The 27,535-nt window shown below is 39.9% G+C and overlaps 1 protein-coding gene, 1 long non-coding RNA gene and 1 pseudogene across 4 annotated transcripts in view; 2 read left to right on the plus strand and 1 right to left on the minus strand.

The window, feature by feature from the left end:
• Nucleotides 1–3,218, minus strand: part of TAPT1 (transmembrane anterior posterior transformation 1) — a 69,335-nt gene extending 66,117 nt beyond the window's left edge. Inside the window, exon 1 of one of the 2 annotated variants that reach the window (XM_039468451.2) lies at nucleotides 2,949–3,218. In XM_039468451.2, the coding sequence (XP_039324385.1) occupies nucleotides 2,949–3,147 (199 nt within the window). In that variant the 5' untranslated portion in view covers nucleotides 3,148–3,218. The remainder of the gene's footprint in view (nucleotides 1–2,948) is intronic. The other variant, XM_074395924.1, reaches the window with a different exon arrangement.
• A 248-nt stretch (nucleotides 3,219–3,466) lies between these two features.
• LOC141583894 (uncharacterized) lies at nucleotides 3,467–5,667 on the plus strand (annotated as a pseudogene).
• A 91-nt stretch (nucleotides 5,668–5,758) lies between these two features.
• Nucleotides 5,759–27,535, plus strand: part of LOC141583977 (uncharacterized) — a 33,239-nt gene continuing 11,462 nt past the window's right edge. The window contains exons 1-2 of one of the 2 annotated variants that reach the window (XR_012516812.1): nucleotides 5,759–15,108; nucleotides 15,655–15,743. This is a non-coding gene — a long non-coding RNA (uncharacterized LOC141583977). Of the gene's footprint in view, nucleotides 15,744–27,535 lie in introns of both variants that reach the window. The other variant, XR_012516811.1, reaches the window with a different exon arrangement.

Consider the following 27,535-nt stretch of genomic DNA (forward strand, 5'->3'; position numbering starts at 1 on the left):
AAAAAAAGACGTAAGAGATCGATTTGCAGTTCTTGATAACTACTATAAGCAGAGTCCAAGGCCAGTAACCACATATGCAACAAGGGAATACACAATGACCATTCTGAGACAGCAAATGAAAATAGGAATGATGAGTGGGACAGCCAATTTTAACTACGTTAAAAGGTATAAGTACTCGCATCTGAGACAAGCTTCAGCCTACTGCCAGGCTAAATATAAGTCAGAACGGGAGTTCTAAGAACCAAGTGATAAGGAAAAGGAAGCTTACACTTGATGGAGACACATATATATATATAACACAACATATGGCATATACAGCTGTTCATCCAAACAAATATACATACTTAGTTTCTAAACATGTAAATCAACAAGGAAAGATATAAAACACAAAATGAATCTCAAATACCACATTTTATTTTATTCAGATGGAAAAGGTTTGGATAAGTACCTAATAAGTATATTTATTTAGGGAGTTCTAGGCTGTTGGGACTGATCAACAAATGTCTTATTTGTAGGAGCCCTAAATTCCTTGTGAGAAATGATAAAGAGGACTTTGCAACTAACTGATGGTTCGGCCACCAAGACACTTAGATTATGACTTTCAAAAAGAAAAGCCAAAGGCTGCCTTAACTTGCAGGGGGATCTAGAGCTCAAGAGCAGGGATGCTAGACTCTCAGAGGTACCATCAGAATATAAAAAACCGACAATACCTTAAGTCCGAGCATCTAGCCTTGGAGGACTAGTTTGATTCAGGGATAAATGCTATCCAAATGACAATAGGTGCTGCCACTCAAAGGCCTTCTGATCCAGGCCAGTTCCTAGGGAATCATTTTTCTAAATTCTTAAAAGGAGGGGAAGGAAGGATTACAGAGCAGTGGAATAGGGAAGCTCTAGACTTAGCAGTCTGGGCAATGAAGGACTTAAATAATTCAGTCTCTAGTGGGGAAACCTCTAACAAATGTGGTTATCAGAGCTACAGGCTGGGTACTAGCAGTGGTAGGAGCTATGTGACTAGCAGAGCAGGGACACCAGAAGAAAAGAAGGAGGGGTTCAAATAGAGGCCCAGAGGGAACACTGGCCAGTGGCTCCAGCTGAAATATTCCTGGAATTTGGAATTCTCACCTAAATCCTGATCGCCAAGGCTGGTGTGACTTGGTAAAGCAAGAGTGCCCCTGACATCTCACACAAAACCAGTGGAACTGGGGAAAGAAGAAGGACTACCCCAACAGGTAAACCTGGAGGCATCTCCCTGATACTGACTTCCTGGAACTATGGGTTACAAAAATCCAGCCTTAAACATGGTGAACCATATTGGTGAAGAATAGATATGTGGTATAATGAAGCCCATGGAATTCCAGGTATCCAGACGCATCCCAGGTATCCAGTCTCAGAAAGGGCCAGGGAAGAAGTGTTAAGTGATACTGCAAGCTCAAGATCTATGTTCAGCAGTAGGCTCCAGACAACTTCATTTCCTCTCACTGCAAGCTCAAGATCTATGTTCAGCAGTAGGCTCCAGACAACTTCATTTCCTCTCCATGCAAACAACAAAAAAGGGCTTTTAAATGGTGGCTTTCCTGCAACTGAGAAATATTTTAAAGAAAATATAGTGAAGCCTGGCCCCATCTATTTCTATTTACAACAAAGCGCTTTTAATATTCAAGTCTAAGTAAGTAAACAGGGAGTTAAGAGATTTGATATTTTGTCTTACTTAGATCCTGCCAATTCAGAAAGTAAATACTCTTGCAAGCAAATGTTTAACTTAGAACTAAACCAAATAAAGTATGGTTGAGAATTCTTAAGTGGTTAATTGAAAAAGACCAAACAAGACAGTTTGTAATTTTCCAAAGATAGGGACCGATTCAAAATCGAACCTATGTCCAGTTCTGGGAATTAGCAAGTCAATTAGAATCTCATCTGATCAACTTTATGGCCCTTTAAGTATTCTTAAAATTTCAGTACTCAAGTACAATAAATGATGCAATCAGCTTCAGAACTTAAACAGTTATTTACATGAACTGCAGGAAATAATGGCTAACACAGCCCCTTTTGGACAACAGAAATGATTTTTTAGTTGGAAGAAATTTAATGGAGTTACGGGTCAGTTGCTGTTTAAGTTTAGACTTAGGCAAGAATTAAAACGTTGGATTCACTCTATATTCAACAAGACATCCATCTCAAAATCTTTTTTTCATTTAAAACTAATTTGCAATTGTAATATGAATACAAATGCAATTTAAAAAAATTCTTTAAAAACAAGAAAAAAAACCTTACAGCTTATAGGAACTGTAACGTTTTAACAACATGTTTAAAACCGGTCATTGAATGTTGTCTTAGTAAGTACACACTTTCTCATCCAGCATTTTTTTTTTTTTTTTTTTTTTGACATTAAGTTTCACTTTGGAAACAGTTCAGGTGCAACATTTTATGAAGTGCTAAATAGTTCTGTCCTGGGCAAAACTACTGAACCATGGTCACTACCACACCGTTAGCTGTCTGTGAAAAATCTATTCGCAGGGAAAGTTAACAGGTTTTTAGGGCTCAAGTTCGCTTAAAACACAGAACAAAAAAAGTCACCTTGGCATGAATATAATTAAGAAATCAGCCGTGTGCATCTCACGTTTGGGCTCCCTGAGACGTGGGAGATGCCCGCCAACCTAAGACCTTCCGAGACGGGGCAGGGACCGGGACAGAACCCCCCGGCCGCAGACCCCTCCAGCGCACACCTGGCCCGGCGCGGCCGCGGGGCCTCCGGGCTGCGCGCGGAACCGGCCCGAGGAGCTGTCAGCGACCGCTGAGCCTCGGCGGCTGCGCGCGCCCACAGCCTGGGCGGCCTCGGATGACAGCCGCGGCCGCGGGGCTCGGGAGCTGGGGTCCCAAGGCGCCCCCGCCGCCCTGGGTGCCCAGTCCGCCCCTCGGCGCCCGCCGCGGCCTAGCGCCACCAGCCTCACCTGTGCGGCCGCGGCGCCTCTCCCGCCGCCGGTCGCTCTCGTAGAAGCCCAGCGTCTCCGTGTGCTGAGGCGCCGGCGGGGGCCCCTGTCCGCCGCCGCCGCCCAGCTGCTCCGCCTCGCCGCGGCCGTCCCTCTGCGGGCCGTCCACGCCGCCACCGCCGCCTTCTCCCAGGGCGGCCGCGTCGCCGAGGCCCGCCATGTTCCGAGCACAACAAACTGTCCCCGCTGCCTCCCTCCAGGCTCTGGCTGCGCCTCCGCCTCCGGCCGGCCCCCTCCCCGCCTCGCCCCGCCCCTCGCCGGAGCCCGGGCCGCCGCCGCCGCCGCCACCGCCGCCACCACCATCCGCGGCCCGCCGACCGGCGCGCACCATTGGCGTCAGCGGTGCGTGTGAGGCAGCAGCCGCCGCCGCTGTTGCCGCCGCCACGGCCGCAGCCATCTTCTTTTTGCCCTCGCCGTGGCGGGTGGCTGCTTCCCGCGCTGTGGCGGGCTCGGCCGGCCGGGGCACCGCACTGGGCTCCATGCAGTTGGGCTGCGCGGCCGGGCAGAGCGGGCGCCTCCGGGGCTCGGGTCGGGGACCGGGCAGGAACGGGCCGGGGATGGCGGGCGACGGGTCGTCCGTGGAGCCCCAGGGAGGCTGCCGCAGCGACCGTTGCCCGCAGTCTGCGAGGTGTCCGGTCGCCCGCCCGGGGCCCCTTTTGCAGACTCGGTGCCCGGAGTGCGCCGGCGCCGCCCGCCAGGGCTTCTCACTGCTGGCGCGGCCGCGGCGGCGGGGGCCGGGCTCCGGATCCGCGACCTCCGCGAGCGCCGGCCCTGCGTGCCCACTATTTTGGTTCCATCCGTTCTGCATATTTATGCTTGCCCGTCACATTCCCTGGCCTCTGAATGTCCTCTGGCAGTTTCCAAAGCACTTGGGCAAGAAGGAGCTTGGGGAGCTCCACAACAGGTGGGGGCGCGCAGGGGAGGGGCCGCGGCCGGACCAGCAGAGCGCTTCATGGGCCGGGGCGCCCGCGGAGTTTCCACTCTGTTTCGGGGCTGGGGCTAGGAGGCAGCCCTTGGCCGCCACTGTCGCTTTACTTGCGGCTGGACCTCCCCTTTCCAGCTCTGGCGTGTGACCCCGGGCCAGCGTGGTGTCGAGATCACCACCCGCTGGGGCCGTGGGAACGAAGGTGCCCCAGGCTCGGGGAAGGCGAGGACATTTTCCCCGCTCCCCAAGTGATGCGCCCTCCAGTGAGGGGACAGTAGTACCTCCATTTCAATCCTTGTGCCAGCTTCGGGATTCAGCTGTGCTTTTGTGTCTCTGATTAGCAAAAGCAAAACGAGTTCCTCCCGTAACAGTAAGCTTCCTGGAAACTTCCCTAGCCTTAGACTTGAGAACCACGTATAAATAGGCCCTGAGGGTTACCTGATTGCAAACTGAGCAAGGTTAAAACAGACTGGGCTGCTTTGGGCAAAACAGCCGCCTGGCATTCCGAAAGCTGAGCGGGGAGGCAGAGGTGAGAGACCAAGATGGACTAAAAATGTCCCAACAGCTTGGAGCCCACCCTCGGCCCAGGCTCGTTGAAAGCAGGAACATTGGGTGAAGCCGTCGGAAACCTTATCCTTTATGAAATGGGACAGCTCACAGGATTACATTTCTAAGCCAATCCTGTGACCATCTTCCTTCAAATTCTCTGTTTTGATTTTATGTGATCAAAACTGAGCCTCTCTGAAACAATGAAAAACAAATACTCTCGTCAAATCTTAAGAATCGTTTTGAAAATCAAAAAGTCTGGAAAGTGTGGTTTCTAAGCTTTCTTCAGCCCAAATTCTATTGTCCTTTGATATTGTATGGTGTAAGATCATATCCATTCCATTATGTATATTGATCGTCAAGAAGGAAGTAGGCTTTTATTGCTATGTTTATGTCAGTTTCCATTTATTGTCTCACCACATTTATTGGGTTGATGCCTCTGCCTTTAATTTAACAGGAGCTGGAAGGGAAAGAATCCCAGATTCTTGTTTCCTAAGGCAGCCAGTCATCAGAATGGACTTTCCTCATTTTCTATTATGAGACGTGGGGAAAGACATTCAGTCTCAAAGGCTGTGCCTATCCTTTTAAATAGAAGAGGGAGAAGACAAAGCAGCCGTGCCAAGGTTAGATACTGACTGAAGCAGGAGGAGCAAATTGGAAATATGGAAATGGGAATGTGGGCAAGTTGAGGGACTTGTAGCTTCTCTGAGTCTTTTCATTGAACTGCTTTACTGTATCTGACATGTGAAAATGCACAATTTCAAACCCATATTGAAGTGAACATACAAGAAAGCATTTAAAAAACCATTAATAAAAATAATTTTTCAGTTAATGCTATTCTTCCCTTGTATAGGTGTTGATAATCATGCAATCAGATAGCTTATTACATATGAAAAGTTGTTTTCTTTGAGTTAATTCAACATATTGCAACTTTTTTTAGAATCCAGGAAAAGAGCATTTTCAAATATGCATTTGGAATCTTCAAAATATTCAGTTACAAATTACCTTAAAACAAGAAATATTTATACAGCATAGAAGAACCAGCAGTTCTCTGAGGAAGATAAATAGCAGCTAAAATATCATAATGCACTTTATATCATTTGTAAAAAGAAAGATACAGGCTTATATTTACGATATTACCATTAGAAAACAATATGAGTATTGAAGAAACATAGCAACCCTAGCCATTCCATAGGCATCAAATAACATTCTGAGTTAAGTTATAAGATAAAACCAGAATTTGGATGACAATGACAATATTGACCATCATTGTTATCTAAATTCTGGTTTTATCTTATAACTGACTTTAGGGGCAATTCTAGTGTATTGTCCCTTAAAGATGTTTGAAATTAGTTTCATACACTTTTCCTGAATCAATTTAAGTATTGATTTCACAAACAATAGATGGTGTGCTGTAACATGTCATTGCACTAGTAAGAAAAATATACTCCACTAGTGGGGAACAGTTTCAGTAGATGAGAGTGATGAATATTGAATGTGAGTGCAGAAATCAGACATTGACAAAGTCTTATGATTGCTATACGCACTGTGAGGCTACTGTATTTTGAAAATTGCAAAACGAAATATTTTTTAAAGAATAAAATTGGGGGAGTAGCATACACAACTTTCAAAAATAAATTGCATAAATTCATATTTCAGTAATTAAAGATATAACAATTGTGGCTAAAGAAAATATACTGAACCCATTATGTATAAACTATAGATTCAGAATTCCAGAAAATTATCTTAATGAGGCGTATAAACTCCTTTTGCTTAATGTCCACACCAAATCATTATGGTCTGTTATTTCATGAAATAAGAGTTTTAAAATAAGTGATGGTTTTTAGTTTGTATATCTGTATTCCCTCCTACCAGCTATAGAACAGTAGTACAAGGGCCAACAGTTATAAGCCTTGGGAAAGATACTGTTTTTTCCATATATTTCAGCAACATGACCCTGGAAAGAGGGTTGCAGAAGGCCACTGTGGCCCTCAGTGTCTTTTATTGGTAAATGGGGGCAACATCTCTTGTATAATGAGAGCTGGAAAAAAATTGATTGTCCTTTTATTCTCCCTTCCTTTCATTTAGACTGCAGTTTTCACGTTTTAACTACAAAGCAATTTATCTCTTGATAACACTTCTAGTGTATTGTCCTTAAAGTATTTTTGAAATTAGTTCCATACGCCTTTCCTGAGTAAAGAAAACATTACATATTCGTTAACTTGAAATAATCCCGAGTCATGGGAAGACCTGGATTCTGTTTGGCCCGTCAACTGAAGTCTTTGACCAAAGGAGCACAGATGACCCCTCTTTGCTTCATTTTCTGACCTGTAGAGTAGTGGACTCAATGACTGATCCTCTCTTCTAGCTCCAAAATCCTGGGCTAAACTCCACCCAACTGCCTTTGTAGATTCTTGGACTTCTGAGTTTAAAATAGTAGACAGGCTTGGTGCTATCCACATTTGTAGAAAAAAATGAATGCTTGGAGTCACTTTGTAATTGAGTCTAAGGTTTGAATGCACAGAGTTCAAATACTGTAATTCTGTTGATAAAATATCAAAGACATGTAAGTTTTTATGTACCTTTGTATTCTATGCATTAGTCCTTCATTCCTTGGCATGAGGAGAAGTGATGGTTTCTCAGTGACCTTCCATAGCTCTAAGACTGTTTCTCACACCAGGCCTTAGGGTTTCTACATTTTGAACAAATTTTCAATATTGTACCCATGCCCACGTAAGTCTAAGAACTCTGCTCTAAGGTAACATTAAACCGCACCTGAAGTTATATTTGAGACGATTACTCAGTAATCATTGTAGAGTTGATTTTCGTAGTATGGATTCAAACACTGACTAGAGCACAGTTTTAATTAAATCTGTATTTCTCAGTTGAAACTTTATTTTTAGCAGTACATGACTTCTATTTTGTGAATCCTAAATGCCATGTGCTTCACAAACTGCAGTTCTGAATTTAATTCATTCACCATTTTGTCGTCAAAAAGAAGAATTGATGTTTTTGAAAGTTCTAAACAGCTTTGCAACTGTTCTAAAGAAATAAAATATACCGCTGAGCCCAGAATAAGCCTTTGAACTAAATTTATGTGAGTTTATGGAGTTTCTGGGTTTCAGAAATAATATTTTCTATCTTTGGCAATCATTTTTTGACTGATGTTCATTATGTTTTATCCTCTTTGGGCTTTATTCCATGAATTTCTAAAGGACATCAGCTCACTTTATTTCTGGAGGATGTAATACAAATTAAGTAATGTGCCATTGACTCCAATGTATCTGTTGCACCTTAACTAAAACTGTCATGAGCAAAATCATTTTTACAAGCATTTCTTTGACATGAGAATATATGACAGAAACATTGTAAATAGAATTTCTTGAAAACAATACTTTGCTAAAAGGGGTGTTGTATAAAGGATATTCTGTTCTAAAGACCTAAACGTAGGTTCTGTTTATGTCATATAAGTGTGTGTACCTATATAATTTCATGGCTTATTGACTTATATGGCCTTTTATTCATTATCAAATATAAAATTTATTTTGTGCTGGACTTTAAATTTCTGGAAAATTCCAAAATAACAATGAAAGGACCCTGGTAATGACTCAGCAGGCTTTCCATTGCAGGTTTATCACTTTGAGGAAAAAAGAACAGTGTTTCTCATTATCATGATGAAAATAAATAGATGTTGTTTCAAACCATATTAGTCATTTAGTCGGTTAATTAACAAGAATCCTTTTGCAGAATAAATTCGGACCTTCCAGTAAATGTGTTGATAACTGTCAAAAATCCTTCTTTATAATTCTAGCTAGCAAAGGCTTTCATTTTGGAATTCAGGAAGCAGGAGAGATTTTATTTACCACCCAGCTCATGTTGCTAGTCCTTTTGAATTTTGCCTTGCAGAGGTTTTTTTTTTTTTAAAAAGATTACTATTCTTTTTGTTATTTTTCAGTGGCAAGTTATTTATTGCTTCTTTTGGCCACACATCAAATAGTGGTTGGTAATTGGAAGATTTTATGTGATATTTAGGATAATTTTTACTTTTTTCTGGTATTCTAGTTGAACTATGATGGATTAAAGTAACTGAGTAATTTTTCTCTTCACATCTATGCCCTTTAAGTTCTTTTGGACTGTGATCCTGCTGTTGTAATTGGCTTTCATTCTGTTCATTAATCAGTGTTTCCATTCTAACAGTTTTTCCATTTCTTTGTTCTTCTTGTTTCAGAGATATTAAAAGGTGAAAGCAGTCTCTTACAAGGATCTATTTATTGTTTGTTATCTCTGAGGCAAGCCTAAGTATTTATCTCTTTCTTTTGCCTTCATACCAAAATTTATTGCAAATGCATGATAAACTTTCAGATTCTCAAAAATCTTCTTCTCAGGGTTTCTGCTTTCCAGGTTTTAGAAATTAGTTTAATCTGATTTCAAGGCCTTAGGTTTTCAAATTGCTCTTTTATATGCATCTATTCTATTCCCTTTTCAGTTCTAAGCCTACATTTATGTGAAAAATGCTTCTCTTGTTTCCAATATTTTCCAGTTTAGTATCAATTTCTAATAATGAACCAAATTTACCTGTTTGTCTTCCATGTGGATGCTTAATAAATACTATAACTTAGGTGTACAGTTTCATGGAGGAGAATAGGAGAATGTGGTTATTTTGAAACAGCAATAGAAAGAAAACATATTATGGCTTTAGCAAGTGTTATTTTTTTATGACAGTTTTATCCTTCTAATTACACTTTGCCTAAGCTGATACTAACGTTAATTCACATTCTCCTAAGCATATGCCCACTCTTGACAGATATACACTGGGGTTACAAATTTGGCATGTATAATTTACACATAAATATTAGATTACAAAGAAAACTGAGATTAAATCAGATGCTGGTTATTATTTGTCATCTTTTGAGTTACACTCCGACTTTTCATCCATCTACTTAGTAATGTAATAACACAATTGTCTTAATATAAATAAAAAGTCGTTTCTATTGCTGCAACCCATTTTTAAATATTTGATTTTACTATTATAGTTCTGATATTTATTATCCGACATGGTTGGCTATTCTTTTTCTGAGCAATACTCAGTTTCATGTAATTTGATTTTATTTTTACTAGCTGTATAAATACACAGTTTCTACTTTATCTTAATGCAACCAACACAATAATTCTTGTATTAAGTAATTAAAAGTCCAAAAATCACTTGGTTCCATTGACTTTAGCAATGCGATGTCCACTCGAAATCTGTCATTTTTTTTCTAAAATTTAAATAGTGTTCCATAGAGAATGCCTAATTTGTGTGATTAGCCTTCTTCACTGGTGTTTTATGGACAGTATAACTGGCTTCTTCCTTGAAAGCAAATAATTTTCTTTCTGTTAGGAGTATTTTTTAAAAATAGCTTATCAGCAAAGAGTTTTCTTCTGAGTATGTGCGTGGTTCTTTTTTGTTTGTTTTTGTTTTTTTAAGCTAAATCTTTTAGAAAGGCAGCAACTGTTAATCCTTCAGGGACGTATATAAACACACAAGTGGATTCACCCATGCGAGTATTTGTTTTTAGCTAATGGATAGTTTTCTCAAAACAATGTTCTTCGCCTGTGTGCCAAAGTGGGTGAAATAATTGTTTGGGACTAGACCATAAAAAGGAATCTTGAATGATGACAGTAGGCTATAAAAGTTCGTCATATAGAAAGTAGCAGAATATAATGGAGAAAGCTATAAACTTGGAATCAGCAGGCCTGCCACTTACTAGTTGTGGAACATGGATGTGCTCTGGGTCATCGTTACTGAATTCATGTAGCAGAGGGTGGGCTAGATTGTCTTGAAGTCTCCTTTCAGCTCTAGAGTTACATCATTTTTAAGTACCTCGGGTTATTTGAGGCTAGCATTAAATGTGGACTTGACATTCATTTGTAATATTTTCCTCTGGTGAGCTCAAATACCCTCTTGTAAATTATAATGTTTATTTTAAATTGCTTACCTTCAATCAGCAATCTTTAGTATTTCTTATTTAGCATACATTTGTTGAGTGGATTCTATGTGCCAGGTACCGGTACAAAGCCTTTGAGTAACAAGGGTAAATAAGTTGAATTTCCCAGCCACGAGTAATTACGTTGCTGTACAGTAAATACCACAATGGAAGACTGAAGGAAGTACCATGGTAGTTAAAAGGAGAAGTTAATTCTTCTTTGAGATGACCAGGACAGTTTAGAAGGAAATGGCATTTGGATGGATGTGGAAAGATATGTTTGCCAGATGGAAAACAGATAACTGAAGGGCCTGACAGGTGGGCACTACGGTATGGGCAGAGTGAGAGAGTTAGGAAGATGCTTGGTGTTTGAGTAGAACTTCAAGATCGAGTTTCTGTTTCCAAGGCTAAATAGTAGGCCATAAATGGGGGTGGGGTAGGGCATTTTGACTTGAGAGTGTGCAAGAATGGCCTGGAAGTGAAATGAGGAATTAGGGCATTAATAGGTCGCCAACACTTCCTCTTGGCCATCTCCACATGTTGAAGAATAATTCAGTTTATTTTTTATTTTTTAGCTGATGTATACTGTGATCTGCTTGCATTTCTACCCAAAATTTTTACAAGAACAATTAGAACAATAATCTGTGTTTATTGAACATTTACTATGTATTAAGTCTTACTCTCAATGTCCAAGTCCAGTATCTGGTTAAGACATTTTACCATCATTTTTTCCTTTAAAGTGATTTCAGCACATTTGTAAGAACAAACTTTTTTTTTTTTTTTAATTTTGTTTTGTTTGGCTGTAAGACAATAGATCATGCATTAAGGGTTAACATTGCAACAACTCACAGATACACTTTAATGATAGGCAATGTATTCTTCACATATGAAATATCATATTTAGCCTCAAAACCTCAAATCAAATCATTTCAGTCATTGAAAGAGTGAAATGGGATGTTGATGACTTGGAAGTGGTCTGTCGTAAACTTTAAAGTTCTAGATTATTGTGAGTAATTATAAATAGGAAGAAGACATTATGTATTCAAATTTGTGTCTGAGTCTCAGCCTAATCCCCCAGTAGTTATGGAGTAGGGTGAGAACTGTATGTCAACTTGGAATCAGACTCTGTTTTGAGCCATTTAGTTTAGACACATTATTTTAATGTAAGCGCTTTTGCTTTTTCTTTGGCAGTCAGTGTGCAATTTTAATTAGCACTTGGAACCCAGTAGAATACATTGATGAGCACAAGACATGAAGAAATACGTTCATAATGGCTTGCCCGAGGTCTCTGGTGGCATCCAAGAAAGATACTTTCAGTATAATGCTCGATGCTTCTGAGAAATCATTCTTGCTGATGATTTATACTCTTGTACATTTAATCATTTTAGAGTTTCAAAATATTGGCATTAGCCGCTTTGTCATCTATACTACACTCAGAAGGAATATTAATTTCCTAAGCTTATTCTGATGCAGTAACTGATGTATAAGAAAACAACTTATTTTCTACATCTACCCAGGACTCTCTTCCCAACTTTGCCAATCAAGCTCTTCCACATCCTTTAAGCCCCAGCTCTAATATTCCCCCTCATAGTATTTTTAACCTCCCATTCCCCCATGGCCATTCTTTTCAATGTACACCCATGGTTCATGCATCTACAACTGCACACCACACTGCGTTGTAACTATTTTTTAATACATTACTCACCCTGTCAGCTATCGATCCCATATTTGTAGGAACTATGTTCCCATATCGGTATTTTAGTTGCATCCAGTTGAAAGGCAGAGCATGGTAAAATAGAAATAACATGCACCTTATAAACTGATACAGGTTAAATCCAAACTGCTCCTTACTTGCTGTGGGGACTAGGGCAAATTACTTAACTTCTTTGAGCTTCTCTAAATAACAATAGTAATACCTGCTATGCAGGATTGTTGTGAAGATTAAATAAGCTCCATTCATTAGTTCAGCAAATGTATGGAGAGGTCCTATTACATGTCAGTAATCGTGAGTGTAACTGTTCCTGGTATTAAGAATATAATCAAGTCATGACATTGTCCTAAGAACTTTATAATGTGGTGGTAGAGACAGGCTAGGAAATAGACAGTTGCAACGTAATTCTTAAAGGATAAGTAAGAATTCATTAGTACAGGGTTATAGGGTTTAGTTGAAAGCAACAGGATTTGAGGTAGAAGGAGAACCATGTGCCTTTAAGCCAGGGAGAGGATGGGAAGTCCAAGGCACAGAGGGAGGTGTAATATAGCTGTGATGGTGGGGTTAGACTGGAGATGTAAATATTGCAAGGGGACTTGCAAGCCAGGCACAGGGCAGAGGGAAACTGTGAAGAGTGGATGATTAGCTTTGCGTTTTAGGAAGATCTCTTTCCTTGCTGGCATGTGGAATGGTTTGAAGGAGTTGAGAGAATCAGTATGACCAGTGAAGAGGCTGTAGCTCAGAAGTGTTAATAGCCTCAACAGCAGGAGTTACAGTGGAAATGGGGTGGAGAGAATACATTGAGAGACAGTTTGGAGCCAGAAAAGGCAGGAGGTGATAAAAAGTATAGGTGGGGAAAAAGCACGTAAGGAAGGAGAGGAAATTTCAGGGAAATGTACAGAATTTTGACTTGGGGATGATGGTGCTATTCTCAGAGATGGGAAATGCAAGAGAAGCAGTTTAGGTATAATTAGGGAATGGAAGGTGAGTCCAGTGTGGAAATTGTGGGATTTGAAGTACCCATAGGAAGTGCAGGACATCTTGACATCATCATTTTGAGCTCTTGTATGTTTTGAGCCTGCTGCTTTTTTGTTCTTGAATATAAACATTTATATCAAGATATTATCAACACGGGTGAATTTTGTGGCCAAGATCTATTCCAGGGTTAACTTCATTAAGCCAGTTTAATTTCTTGACCTAATTTCCATATGGCAAATTTAATCTTTTCCCATTTGTTCCCACTTGCATTTTTATTTTACTAGCACTGTTTCCATCAGGACAGAATCTTTCTTGTGTACATTTTACAGTGAATACTTGATTTATCAACTTCTTTGTCATCTTTATCAAATTTTTACAGATACAACTTTTTCATAGTAAATGTTGTTTTGCTCTACTATTTTTACCATGTCAAATATTGTACATCTACTCTTTTTGATTTTTCATTAATTTGTAGCAGTAATTTTTTTTACCATTTTCTGTTTTTGCTATTTTCAGTTGTATTTTATATTTTATTTTGTAACCAGCTAAATAGTTTTATGAGACAGTTTTTGCAACTTTAAAAATTACCAATGATCTGTAATTCTCAAGTCAGGTTTTCATCTGTAACACATTTTGCTGTGTTATCATTTTGGCCCTTGTCAGTTTCATTTTGGTTCTTAAGACCAAAACTACCTCAGAATCTAAACGGCATTCTTTTGTCCATGGAAGAGCCAAGGGGAGAAGTCCAAAACATAGGTACATGTATGTAGGTATGGTGATTTGGACAGAAGTCTAGGATGAAATGTAAATTTGTAAGTATTTGCATCTTGGTATGGGGGCAAGAGATTGGATGACATCTCACTAGATGGTGCATAGCATGAGAGAAGGGCACCCCAGAAAACTAGGAGAAGGAATCTAGGAAGGAGCAGTAGAACGTGGGGAGAAACCCACAAGATGGCATTCTGTGGAAATCAAGTCAAGAAAGAGGAAGTGGTCAACAATGCTGGATGCTGCAAAGAGACTGCATGCTGAAATGTGTGGATTTTGCAACAATAACATCATCCTGTCATCACTGAAGGCAACCTCATGAACGAAGATATGCAGCTGGGTATACAGAAGAGGAACAAGAAGGAAGCGAAGATGTGGATATAAGGACAACACTGGGCTGTAAGAAGGAAAATTTGCTTATCAATTGTCTGGTTCATTTTCTTTTAATATGGGAAAAACTTAAGCATGGTTAGGTGCTGATGGGCTGGAGAGGAGAGGATGCATGTACAGGAGAGTTGGAACAGGGTGCCCAAGAAAAGCATTAAGATCTCAGTCCTTTCTGGGGGTAGAATTTAGCACTGCTGCCTGAATCTCCGTATTTAATGATTCCTCTGCAGCCATGTGCCCAAGACAGAACCATCCTCAATCTGGCCCCAGGCATTTGGGCTTTTACTTTTGGTTCCTGATTAAGCCTCTGATTTCTTCCTGGGCCCAGAACTTTCTCCAGAGCTGCTATCACTTGCTTATCACATCTTAGTCAAAGGGATCTCAACTGCCCTTAACCCCAGGGTGCTATCACTTGCCATGACCCTTGAATAGTACTGCTTTTGAGAAAGTCCTGCTACCATGTGTTGGCCACATCAGGGAAGCTTTGATACTCTTACTCTCCAGCTGTGAGCTGGGTCTTACCCCATCTGCTGGATCCACCACTCACAGGTCAGATGAAACAAAACACTCTATGGTGACCCTGATCATTCCCTGCTCCTACCATTTGTCCTGCGACTCAACAAATTACAGCAAAACTTCGGTTGCCTCATGAATAACAGGGCAATGACCAATGCACACATCCTTCCTCTCTTCATCCACTGAAGGCTTATCTAAACATCCCCTGGTGTCTTCACTGCATGTTTGTGGGGCACTTACTAGCACCAAGCACTGCAATGAGAAATAGAAGTTAAACCACGAAGAAACATGGCTCCAGCCCTTAGGGAGCTCCTGGTCCCGCAGGTAAGTTAATCCTTGTTGCAATACTGTGTACTAGATGGGCAAAGTGAAGAACCAGTTAGTCTAGATAAGCAGAGACTGGTAGATTGCCCTAATTTTTTTTTTTGGTAGGATCTATAACAATCTTATGATTTCAGTTGAACATGTGAAATACACTCTTCTTATCCTAATGTAATTGTTTCCCCTGCCAGTCTACACAGCTCCAAAGGGCGAGTCTATTTTATGACGTTGGATAGGTTCCAGGCCTGTGATTTATCTTAAAGAAGACTCATCTGCTTATGTAGCAGCCAAAATCAGCTGCTAAATCTTCAGAACATTGAAAAAAGGGCATTCTCTTCAAATCCCTCTATATTTTTAGCTAGCATCCCCTTGTACCCTGACCCCAGTCTGATCTTTTTGTTTGTTTTGCCTTCAAAACAAAGTGCAGGACAATTTTGTGTCTATTCTTGAGTCAAGTGTATTCGTTTGAGCTCTGTGGAATTTAGTTCTGAGCATAGGAATGAAATAAAGGTAAACTGAGAGGTCATAATCTGTATCTTTCTCTGACAGGTTCTCCAAGCCTCTGCCTCTGCTTGCCTTGCTGTTTCTTGATTCCTTGGCTGTGCTGCTGTCTCTGGGTTCCAGCACTGGCATCCCATGTGAGTAGGACACTGTGGGGGACAGCATGGGTTTGAGAGAGTCTGGGGGAAGCTGGAGATGCCCTATTTTTGTTTTCCTGCACCAGGCCTCTATACCCCTTGAGGACAAAGCATGTCCAATTAGGTTGAGAATGAGTCAGAGATATTGGACATAAATGTCATCCGAAAAATTAAAATGTGCAGTAAACACTACATTAAAATTATCTGTAAACCACTTTAATATTAATTTTGAACTCTACATTATGGCAGGCTATTGAGAAAAGAAAAGGTTTCCCAGCACTCTGTCTCTCTGACATTGTGTCCACCAGTTCCTGATTTTGTCCCTTGCAAGGAATGGGTGGGGCTCCACAGGTCCCTGACTGCATAACTTTTTCAAATCCAATGGGTCTTTCTCTGTTTTCCTTCAAGCTCACTTGCTTGGAGCACAGATGCGTGCAAGGCTGTTTATGATGCCCTCTGCATAGAGTGTGGCAGTCACTTGGCCATGCCTGGCACGATTCTTCCCCTCCCTGCAGGAACGGTGCTCAGGACCCCGGTGGCTGCTTTCTTCCTCTTCCTCCCCACTTCCCTAGGGCAGGAGATGAGAGGAGCAGTGAATGTTAGATAGAAGGGATTTCATTTTGTACACTCCACGTTTGCTCCCTGAGGCTGTGAACACATAGGTGCCTACCTGCTCAGAGAGGAGATAGAGGAGCAGGGAGGGAAAGGATGAACATGTGGAGACAAAATTGCACAGCTTTGTGTCTTAAAATAGCACCCTGCCACACAAACAAAAGTGCTAATAGAGAAGCCCCCCTAAATAACTGGGGCTTTTAGAAAAATGTATTTCTAACTTATTTAAAAAGCCAATATTAGCTAATAACAGAGATCTCTGACAAGATTGAGGGAGAAGACTTGGCAGCCAGGTGGTGGTCTGGAGAAGCAGTGCCTTGTTGGTGCTGCTTTTCACTTCCTGTTCTCTTGTCACTTTCTCTTGGCCACACTCTTCTTGACATTGTCTCCCCTTCTCTCTCCAATCCTTGTCTTTTCCCTGCTGCTGTTCTCTACTCCCATTTCATGCCCATCCTTGGCAGACCATCCAGAGGGTTAAGAGGGCACTAAGGGCCATAAACCATGGTGAGACCTTGGTTTGACTTCTCCCTGCAGATTTGCTTTTGTAAAATATCTCCTATGAATGTCTACATGAGATGGGCTTATTCCTTTTTAAAATTTAATATCACTTTTTGAATATGTGTAACACATAATTCCAAAGTCAACATTATATAGTTATAGGCAACATTATATAGTTATACCTAGGTGATATGGTTTGGCTCTGTGTCCCCATCCAAATCCCACCTTGTAAGTCCCATAATTCCCACATGGTGTAGAAGGGACCCAGTGGGAGATAACTGAATCATGGGGAAGGGTCTTTCCCATGCTGTTCTCATGATAGTGAGTGGATCTTACAAAATCTGCTGGTTTTATAAAACGAGTTTCTCTGCACAAGCTCTTTTTTTTTGCCTGCCACCATCCACATAAGATGTGACTTGCTCTTCCTTGCCTTCTTCCATGATTGTGAGGCCTCCCCAGCCATGTGGAACTGTAAGATCATTTAAACCTTTTTCTTTTGTAAATTGCCCAATCTTGAGTATGTCTTTATCAGCAGCATGAAAACGAACTAATACATCAGGGTACTCTTACTTTAGGCCTTGTATGTCAAACTCTGTTTGCCTCAGTTGCCTACTTTGGTTTCTGGTTTATTCTTCCAGCATTTCTTTCTGCAAGTATAAGGATAGATACATATGCTTATATTTAATATAAACATTGATTATGTATTAACTTGGATTAATATATATGCTTACATTTGTAAAAATACGTATGCTAATATTTGCAAAAAGAAATATTGGAAGAATTGCATATACATATATATATTTATATATATGCATATATATAAAAGTGGCATACAACTTAACTTGGTTTGCACCTTGATTTTTGCACCTAACAATTTCTCTTGGAGATCACTCCATATTAGTAAATGAGACTTTTTCTTATTTTTCTTCTTTAAAGCTGAATATACAGCATTGTGGGGACATGTCGTAGTTTATAGATTCCCCTATTAGTAGATATTTGGATTGTTTTTAGTCTTCTGCTATTATAAATAATGACAAAATGAATAGTCCTTTGCATCTATGATACAAGTTTACTAGCACTATGATTAAAATGATGTATCTTTATCAATAGCTTTATTAGGCTTTACTAACATTTATTGCAAAGACCCCTTGGTAGATATTGTATAAAAAATAGCATCTATAACTAGTCGGTCACAATGTTGGATTTGCATCCATACAGTATATGAAGAACCTGATATATTTTCACAGTTGCATCTAGCCAATAAAACAGTCTGGAGATATATGGACATATCTCCCAAGCCTAACTAGTCTTATCCAACTATATTCCCTATCTATCCTCAAATGAAAGAGAATTCCCTGTCTATACTTTTAGTAATCACACTTATTTCTCTCTAGAATTTATTACTCCTCAATTATGTGTTGAAACTGTTTGGATTAGCCTTTCCCAATGTAAGCACACAAAATCATCCTCTGCCTATACCCATTATTAATACTATAATCCAAATAGATTTTCTTTACTAGCTACTTCTCAAATCTATATCCAAGAGCAAACTCTTCTTATTATCTAAAGTCAATAATTGGAAATCTGCTTACCCCCTACTTCTTAAGGAAACTGAGGGGAATAGAAATGAGTACCTAAAATTTTAGCATTACTCACAAAAGGAATGGGACTTTATTCATTTGTGCAAGAATTGCCCCCAAATTAAATGAACATTTGGATTAAAGTGGTTCAAAAATGGTCAGAGGCAAAAAAAAAAAAAACAAAAACAAAAACAAAAAAAACTCTCTCTGCAATGAAATCATTAATCTTGGCTCACTTGTCCATAAAATATCTTCTCATAAGAGAAATTCATGCAGTGCTAACCTTCTCACTACATGCAGTTCTAGGTTTCACTCATTTGTCAGAGCATTGATTCCTTCCATTGATGTTTCTGAATTAGAAAAGGCTATTATAAATGTTCCCAGGACTTTAGAAAAAAGCTTCAATGACGTTGCCACTTTTGTCTTGGCTTTACAAATGAGGTCTCTCCAACCTTGCTTGATTAGTTTGCAAAATACAAAATAGTTCTGTATACCCTAACCATTCACTAGGGTGGTACATGTGCTGTTAGTGGTGAAAAATGTAGCTTCTATGTTAATAGATCAGGAATTGCCCCAAATCTAAAAGATCTTAAATAACAGATACAGGGTTTTCATCACATAGGTAAAGCTACATCTTCTAATTTGTTTAGATGATTAAATCTTGGCTCCTGAGAATATCTGCTCTGGGAGGTTTTTTTTTTTTTTTTTTTTTTTTGGTCTTTGGTGATTATTCTCTTTAGAGTCATTGTATTATCTCCCTAGTGCATGGTTTCCTGTCAGAGGTTTTAAATGCTTTCCAACAGCTATTCACATGTCAAATGATTGCCATCAGGATCAGACAACTTGAGGAGCTCAACTTCCTAACCACTGATGGCTACAGAGGTGCTGATAACTGTGACACCACCACCCTTCCTCCCAGTGCAACTATGGACGATGATAATGTCTCCATGACTCTGTCCAGTGACTATGTCAACTCCCTCAAATGGTGATAACCAAGAGTGATGCTATACCATTTAATCACACTCCCAGCTTGCTGAGAGGATAACCAAAAAGGGGCAGTTGTTAAAACAAACTAAAATGGAGACTAGACCTGAAAAATCCCTCAGCAGTCAAAGTGAGTTAGGCCTAGAAAATAATCTTGACCTTGCTTAAATTGCAAACATGAGCAAAACTTAACTTGGGTCATTATATGTAAACGCTTATATAAGAGGAAAACAAAACTTACACACAATCAGAAGCAGCCAACTAACTTCTGTAACTAGAGACTTTCTAGTTGGACGAACCAAATAAGGGAATTAAATATTCCTAATCAATCAAATATTTTATTTTTAATTTTAAGAGACAGGGTCTCACTCTGTTGCTCAGGTTGGAATGCAGTGGTGTGAGTGTAGCTCAATGGAGCCTCAACCTCTTGGGCTCAGATGATCCTCCTACCTGAGCTCCCAAGTTGCTAGGATTAAAGGCTGTCTCACCATACTTGGCTAATTTTTAATGTTTTGTAGAAAAGGAGGCTGACACGGAGACAGAATGGGGAGGTCTTGCTATGTTGTGCAGGCTAGTCTCAAATTCTTGGCCTTAAGTGTTCGCCTCATCTCGACATCTCCAGGTGCTGGGCAGATATTTCCTTTATTTCTGCATTCACTCAGTCCTTTGTGCCGCTTTAATGGAGCTCCAAACCTCTTTCGGTTTGGTGCTTCCCAACTCATGAACTGTTGTTTGTTCAGATAAACTCTTTAAGATTTGTATTGTGCCTTAGTTTTTCTTTTAATACTTTCTTTTAACAAAAAAAAACTGGGAGTGAGGGCAGAAGGACAGAAGAGAGAGACAGAGAGGTGGGTGTGGTGGGGAGAAGGAAGATGCTTGATTTTTAAAAAGATAATCTTTTGAACAAGAAATTTTCTTTTGTTTTTTGAGACAAGGTCTCTATCTGTCATCAAAGCCGGAGTGCAGTGGCTTGATCATAGCTTACTGCAGCCTCGATCTCCCATGCTCCAGTCATTTTCCCACCTCAGCCTCCTGAGTAGCTGGGAACACAGGCATGCATCATCATACCAGGCTAATTTTTTATGTTTTGTAGAGATGGAACTCCCTACATTGCCCAGGCTGGTCTTAAACTCCTGTGTTTAAGTGATCTTCCTGCCTTGGCTTCCCAGAATGTTGAGATTACAGGTGTGAGCCACTGCACCCTGCCAAAGAACATTTTTGAAAAAAGGCCTGGATACTCTAGGGAATTAGTTGACATTCCAAAGTGTTCGTTATTCCTTGTGCCTTGTGAGAGGACTCTGAGAACTCCCCAAATCCATTCCATAGCTGTTGAATTAATGGGAGAACCTGATGGATTTGAATGTCTGGTTTTGTCTTGGGAAGAGGGGCTAAGTCATACACTTAGGCAGAATAGATTCTCCAGAAATGCCTCTCCATCATATTCTATTAATTTTTACTGATTAATAAGAGGTAAAGCTCTCATTTAATATCAGGCCTGCCTAGGAAGAGAGAATTTGCTGACATTTGTATGTGAATGGCATCTATACTGGACACTGTCTTAAGAACAGACTAAGCAAAGGAGAGAGCATATGTGATGATACCAAGTTATGGAAGATGGGTGTATTAATCAGGGTTCTTTAGCGAGACAAAACTAATAGGAGATACATATATAAATTATCCTAATCTTTATATATATTATCCTTTATATATTTTAATATATAAATAATTATATAAATATATAAATAATATATAATATATTTAATATATAAATAATATATAATATATTTAATATATAAATAATATATAATTTAATATATAAATATTTTATATATGTGATATATTATATATAATTAATATATATTATATATATTATAAATATATTTAATATATAAATAATATATAATTATATATTATCCTTTATATATTATCTTAATATATATATATGTGCATGCATGTGTGTGTGTGTATGAGTTTAAGTATTAACTAATACAATCACAAGTTCCCACAATAGGCTGTCTGCAAGCTGAGGGGCAAGTAGAGCCAGTCCAAGTTCCAACAATGAAGAACTTGGAGTCTGATGTTCAAAAGCAGGAAGCATCCAGTACAGGAGAAAGATGTAGGCTCGGGGGCTAAGCCAGTTTAGGCTTTTCACAATTTTCTGCCTGCTTTATATTCTAGCCATGCTAGCAGCTAATTAGATGGTGCCCACCCAGGTTAAGGGTGGGTCTGCCTTTCGCAACCCACTGATTCAAATGCTAATTTCCATTGGCAACACCTTCACAGACATACCCAGGATCAATACTTTGCATCCTTCAATCCAATCAAGTTGACATTCAGTATTAACCATCTGTTGGGATTTGCTTGGGTGCCTAGCAAAATATTAGGGAAATACTAGGGGAAATTATAGATTATAATCTCAAACCTTTTGGAAGGCCGGAAGGTTTCAATGAGACTGGCTGAAGGCAGCCAGTTCTTACATTAGAGCATTAAGTCATAGAATAAAGATGAGGATAATTAAAGCTTCCCCAGTTAAGTCTGTTTACCCCACGTTCCTTTGTCCTTCCTCTGTTTACTCGTGTAAACTTTGTGCTGGATGGTCTTCTCTGGGGGAGGTTTAAAGGGAATGACCTGTTAATGGTGTTTATTCTGGGCCCTGGAACCAAAAGCTTTTATCATTCATAAAACCACTCTTTTAACCATGTTAATTATCCACAAGCATGTTGATTTAGAATCCTTGTTATTAAATCTATACTGAATAAATGGGAGAAGGAATAGGGAGTCGTGGTGTTAGTTAGCTGCAATTGCCCTCTGAGAGCTGCTGATAACCTCCCTGGCCCACTCGAATTCACTGTACTCTAGTGTGTGAGTGTATTTCATTCATTCATTGCTGGGTCAGGGTCTACAGGACGGACATCACAGTTGGTGATCAACATCTTTGGTGGTGACCCACACATGACACTGACCATAACCATCACAATGAGAGAGGATATCTTAAGATAAGGCTGGGAGTAAGACAAACATTTTCATTTTCAGGCATCTTAGTGGAATGTCTCTAAATCTCTGCAAACTTAGCATGCTTCAAATCTTGGTATTCTTTTCACCTCTGAAGCTGCTGCTCCATCTCTTATTAATCCTGATTCTCTTCTCCTGGGTCACTGAAACTGGAAACCTCAGTTCTTTTTATTTATCTCTTTGCCTCACCTATGTTCACCCTCAAATGTCATTTGTCTTGTCCTCTGTTTTCTATTTTAGTCATTACTGCCCTAGAATAGTCCCTCAACATTTCTCCTTAATGATTTCAGAACGGGGGACAGAAAAGTGTGCAGACTTGAGAGCCAGACCCCCTTGGTTTAATTCATTGCCCTGTACTTACTAGCTTTGACTCTCTGGATAACTTTCTTAACCTTCTGTGCCTCAGTTTCCTCATGTCATTTGAGATGCCAAAGAGTATTTGTCACATGCAGTCAGAGTGAGGATAAAATGTGTAAAATGCTAGGAATAGTGCCTGGCACCTAATAAATATATAATGAGCACTAGATATCATTTCAAAAGCCTACTAACTGGTTTTGCTGCCTTCTCATTTTGCTGATCTTTTCACCAGAGTGGGCAGATTGGTCTTAACAATACACATGAACAAAGCACTTCCTGCTTGAACAATTTCCATCATCCTCTGAACCTTCTCAAGTGGGTTTCAAGCTGTCTTTCCAGCCTCACCTACTGCCACACCCTAGCAGGTAGTCTGTGCACTGCCATCTGCATCCACATCTCTGTGCTGTCCAGGCTCTTTGCCTGGGACTTTTTTCTTCTCCTTTTCTTCTTGGCCATCTATTTATCTTCTCAGGCACAGATCAGACATTCTACACTCGGTGGAAACTTTGCTGACCTTCCCTGCCTGCTCACCAAATGATGTTTTTTGTTTTTGTTTTTTTCTGTAGTCTGGTGGCAATCTGTATATCCCTCAAATTTAGCCTACCCACCTGAATGAACCATGTAGCAACCTGAATGGACATTAACCCTGTGGCACCCACACCCCATAGGTGGGGAAGCTGTGCCCATCCTGCCCATCTTGGGTCACACAGACTTCCTTGTGATCACATTGCCTATACCCTCCCTCCTGGAATCACAGTACTCTCCTGGTAGCTCTTAGCACAACCTCTAAATGAATTGTGGGAAGCATTTTTCAGTTTGTAGGTAAGCATGGATGAGAAAGAAAGTGAGAGGAATGAGTTTGAGGAAGGATGCCTCTATAAGAGTTAAATTATCTGGTTTCTATGCCATGTGTCTTTTCCAACAGCTTTCAGAAACTGTTTGTTTGTTTGCTTGTTTGTTTGAGATGGAGTCTCACTCTGTCATCCAGCGTGGAGTGCAGTGGTACGATCTCAGCTCACTGCAATCTCCTCTTCCCAGGTTCAAGTGGTTCTCCTCCCTCAGCCTCTCAACTAGCTGGGACTATAGGTGCACATCATCACACCCAGCTAAGTACTGTATTTTTAGTAAAGAATGGGTTTATTTAGTAGGGACAAGACATATTATTAAGACCAATATGGTAATACGTCACCATATTGGTCATGCTGGTCTTGAACTCCTGACCTCAGGTGATCCATCTACCTTGGCCTCCCAAAGAGCTAGGATTACAGGCACAAGCCACTGTGCCTCACCAGCTTTCAAAAACTTTTTAATACGAGTGTCAAACTCTAGAAGGTTCCTACACCAAGGATTTGCTTTCTTCTTTTTGTGCTCACTTCTCTCCCTGGGAAGCAGTCAAGAGATAGGACAGAATAAAAGCCTCTGATACATGAAAATAGAAATGATGTTCTCAACTTGGGCTACAAAACCTTACAGAGAGGAGAGGACTGTGGACTCTGCAGTTGTTCACTGATGCTCCTTCTTTTAGCAATGTAGCACGGATCCTCACATCTAGATTGTTACTGTTCTATGTTGAGTTATTATTGCCCTTCAGGAAAAGTCTACTGAATCCAAATGTGTCAGGAATGGTTCCCAGGAAGTAGAGCCTGAGGCAGGGGTTGTTGTGAAAGTGATTTATTGAGGGAGTGCTTTCAGGACAAGGGGAGTGAGAGAAGAACAGGGTGAGGAAGAAGCCCAAGTATAAATGTTGTTTTGACTGGGAATCAAATTAGTCTAGATCCCATGGAGAGCTCTCTGGAGCTTGAATTGCATGACAGAGTTGGACTCCTCTTAGGGTAAAGAGTGTGGTCTTTAAATCCTTGTGTTCATCAGTTTTTGGCCCAAGTCTTCTCTGAAGAGGTTGAAGTGGAAGCATGATTTAGATGATGCAGCTCCCTTTTGGTTGAGACAATTCTCTGATGAAGGGAGCACCAGTGGCATCCACTGTACCAACCATCTTGGAGCAAAGAAGTGGGGAAAGAAGACAGATTGGAGGATGTGCCAACTGCTTGAAACACAATCTCCCTGGGGTCACTTGGAGATGTTGACATGGGGATGGGACAAGTGTGTGGGTATCTGTCTGTGGGAGTCTGTGATGCGAGAAAGTAGCCACAGAATTTCCCAAGATATATGGAAGGGGCCCAGGCCCTCTTGGTAGGATGTTTAAGGGATGATGACTTCAGAAGACATGAGGGCCTGGCAAAAGAGAAGCCTTGGACATTTGATTTTTGATAATCTGGAGTCTACTTAATAAGCCATAGCTATACTATGTCTGTACCTTGGTCTAGCAATAATTGACTGTGATGATATTATGCTTTCTATTTAATTTGTTTATTTGGAATTTGTATTTTGTCTTTTAAAAGTTTAACCCATCTAAACAAGGTGATTTCAAAAGGGAGGTGATATGTTCAGCCCTTTAATTGGGGAGCTACTACCAGAAGTTATGAACTGGGCTGTGTTCCCTGAGAGTAAGGCAAAAAAGGGGCTAAGCAATGGGTTATAAGGTTCTTCTTCTCATTATTTTTTGAAAGGTGCTGTAATGTGAAGAAGGACCCAAAGCTTGCTTAATCTCTTCCAATAATCTCAAACCAGATAGATGGAACTCCTTACATAAGTTGATTTACAAGTGCCTCTCTAGATGGCTTTCAACAGCAATTCTTAGGCCCTTTCAGAGGTTCTAGAGCTGCTAATGTCTTTGAATTAGTTTCTTGTCTGCTTTAACTTGCACTTTTAAGAATGGATGACCTCAGAAAGCTGAAGGAGTTGAAAACATACGTGGGACTGATTTATATATTTTTATATATTTAAAGGTCTTTAAAAAGACTGTAGCTTTCTAGTTGATTATATGACCGTGGGACCTGTAGATATTTTTATTGCTGTCAGAGGGTCCAACATTTTACTCCTGAAGTTTTGTTCCATCTTTTCTTTATTGGAAATTCCGATCTCTGCAATCACCATTTTCTACACACCTGAGTACGATCTTCCAGAGGTAAACTTATACATGGTGAAAGGGCTTTAATGGGACAAGTTTGAAGACTTTTCCCTCCAAAATGTCAATAGATCCTAAGAACTGTAGGTGTATGTGTGTGTGTGTGTTTATGAATGAAGTCTGTAGATAAAAGCGTTGTTTCAACAGCCTGAAAATGGTCTCTGACACATCTGTATTTATTAGCCTCTTTCTTTCTTTCTTTTAGAAGTCTGGTGTAGAAGAAATAATAGTCAGTTAATTGAGAGGGTTCATTCATCTGAGTCTTGATTAAAGTCAGAGAAAACTCTGATCTTAGTCCTAGGGACCCCTATAAAACAGCAATAATTTCATTAAAGGATGTTGTCAGAAAAGTAATTTTCTAAGCTGAGATATAAAGCTTTAAGATATGTGTATGTGTTTATAGTGAGTTGAATTTTATACACATCTAATTATATGTGTGTAATAGTGTAACTGGTGAGGTAGAATTTTTTATTTAGAGGTGAACATAGAAATTCATGTTGGAATAGATCTTTATGTGAAGAATTGAGGCATGTTTTGACTTTGGAAAATTGTATACAATTACTTTTTTAAAAAATCCTGTGTCTTAGCAAAGGCTTCTTGTCAGTTTGCAGAGGTTTGGGGAGGGAGTGGACATATTTGAATAAGGATCCTAAAAGCCTTCTGAAAGAGAAGGAAGGGAGGCACCAATTATTACTACCAAACATTAAAATTAGGAATCCCTGTCACAGTGGACTGTGATGGTCTTGACCAAGGTGCAATGAAAGAAGAGAATAGTAAAGTCCCAAAGGACAGCTCACCACAAGAAGTAGAGTCGGGCAGTGATCTGAACTCCACACAATAGCACTAATTCCAGGTTAAAGAGCTCAGTCTGGTACACTCTGAGTCTAGTGCAGAATATTCACAGGTAGAAACCAGGAGACCCATCAAGTTTACGTATTACAATAAGGAGTTTAGACATTCCATGATGCTTTCAGAGCAATTGATGGGTTTTAAGCAAGGACAGCTTGGTTTTTATATTAAAGAGCTCATTTTGGTGACTAATATGAAGCATATTTTTAAGAAAAACAAGAACAGAGGCTGGGAAGCTATTGTCATGATCCATGAGAGAGGAAAAGACAGATGGAATGAGTCAGTGGTGAAGGAAAAGATTCAAGAAGTAGGAGGTAAAGTTATCATAACTTGGTAATTGATTGGCTCAGGGGAGCAGTCATTAATTTGTTTGCTATTTGTGCTGTTTATTATTATTACAAATGGCAAGGATTAGAATAAGTGGCCAATTATTCTCTTCGTGATCTACTTGTTTTTAGCTGTTGATCTCTAAAAAGACAATTATGAAGATGGGGCTTTGATTAGTTTCTCTTACTTTCATAATGACTGTGGCTATCATTCCCAGTTTATTGAATGAAGTCATTGTTTTAATTTGCATAAGTGGCTTTTTGATATGCAAAGATCCAATTACATTAAAAGCTAGATATCAATTGATATAGAAGAACAATTATCTAGATATGTCCATGACATTAAAAAGAACAAAGGCTTACTGGAGAATTTGCCAACATTTCCATTGAGTTAATTCTGACTGCCAAAGAACTGTGGGAGGAGAACATGAAGAAAAGAAGAAGAAATATAGACAATCTTAGCCAAATGGTACCTCTGCAGATTAGAAGAATGGAGGACGTGCTTTTTTTTAAAAAAAATTACACCCAAAATATTTAAAATTTGAAAAC

This window comes from Saimiri boliviensis, chromosome 3 (genome assembly GCF_048565385.1).
Source record: "Saimiri boliviensis isolate mSaiBol1 chromosome 3, mSaiBol1.pri, whole genome shotgun sequence".
In the NCBI taxonomy this organism is placed as follows: Eukaryota; Metazoa; Chordata; class Mammalia; order Primates; family Cebidae; genus Saimiri; species Saimiri boliviensis.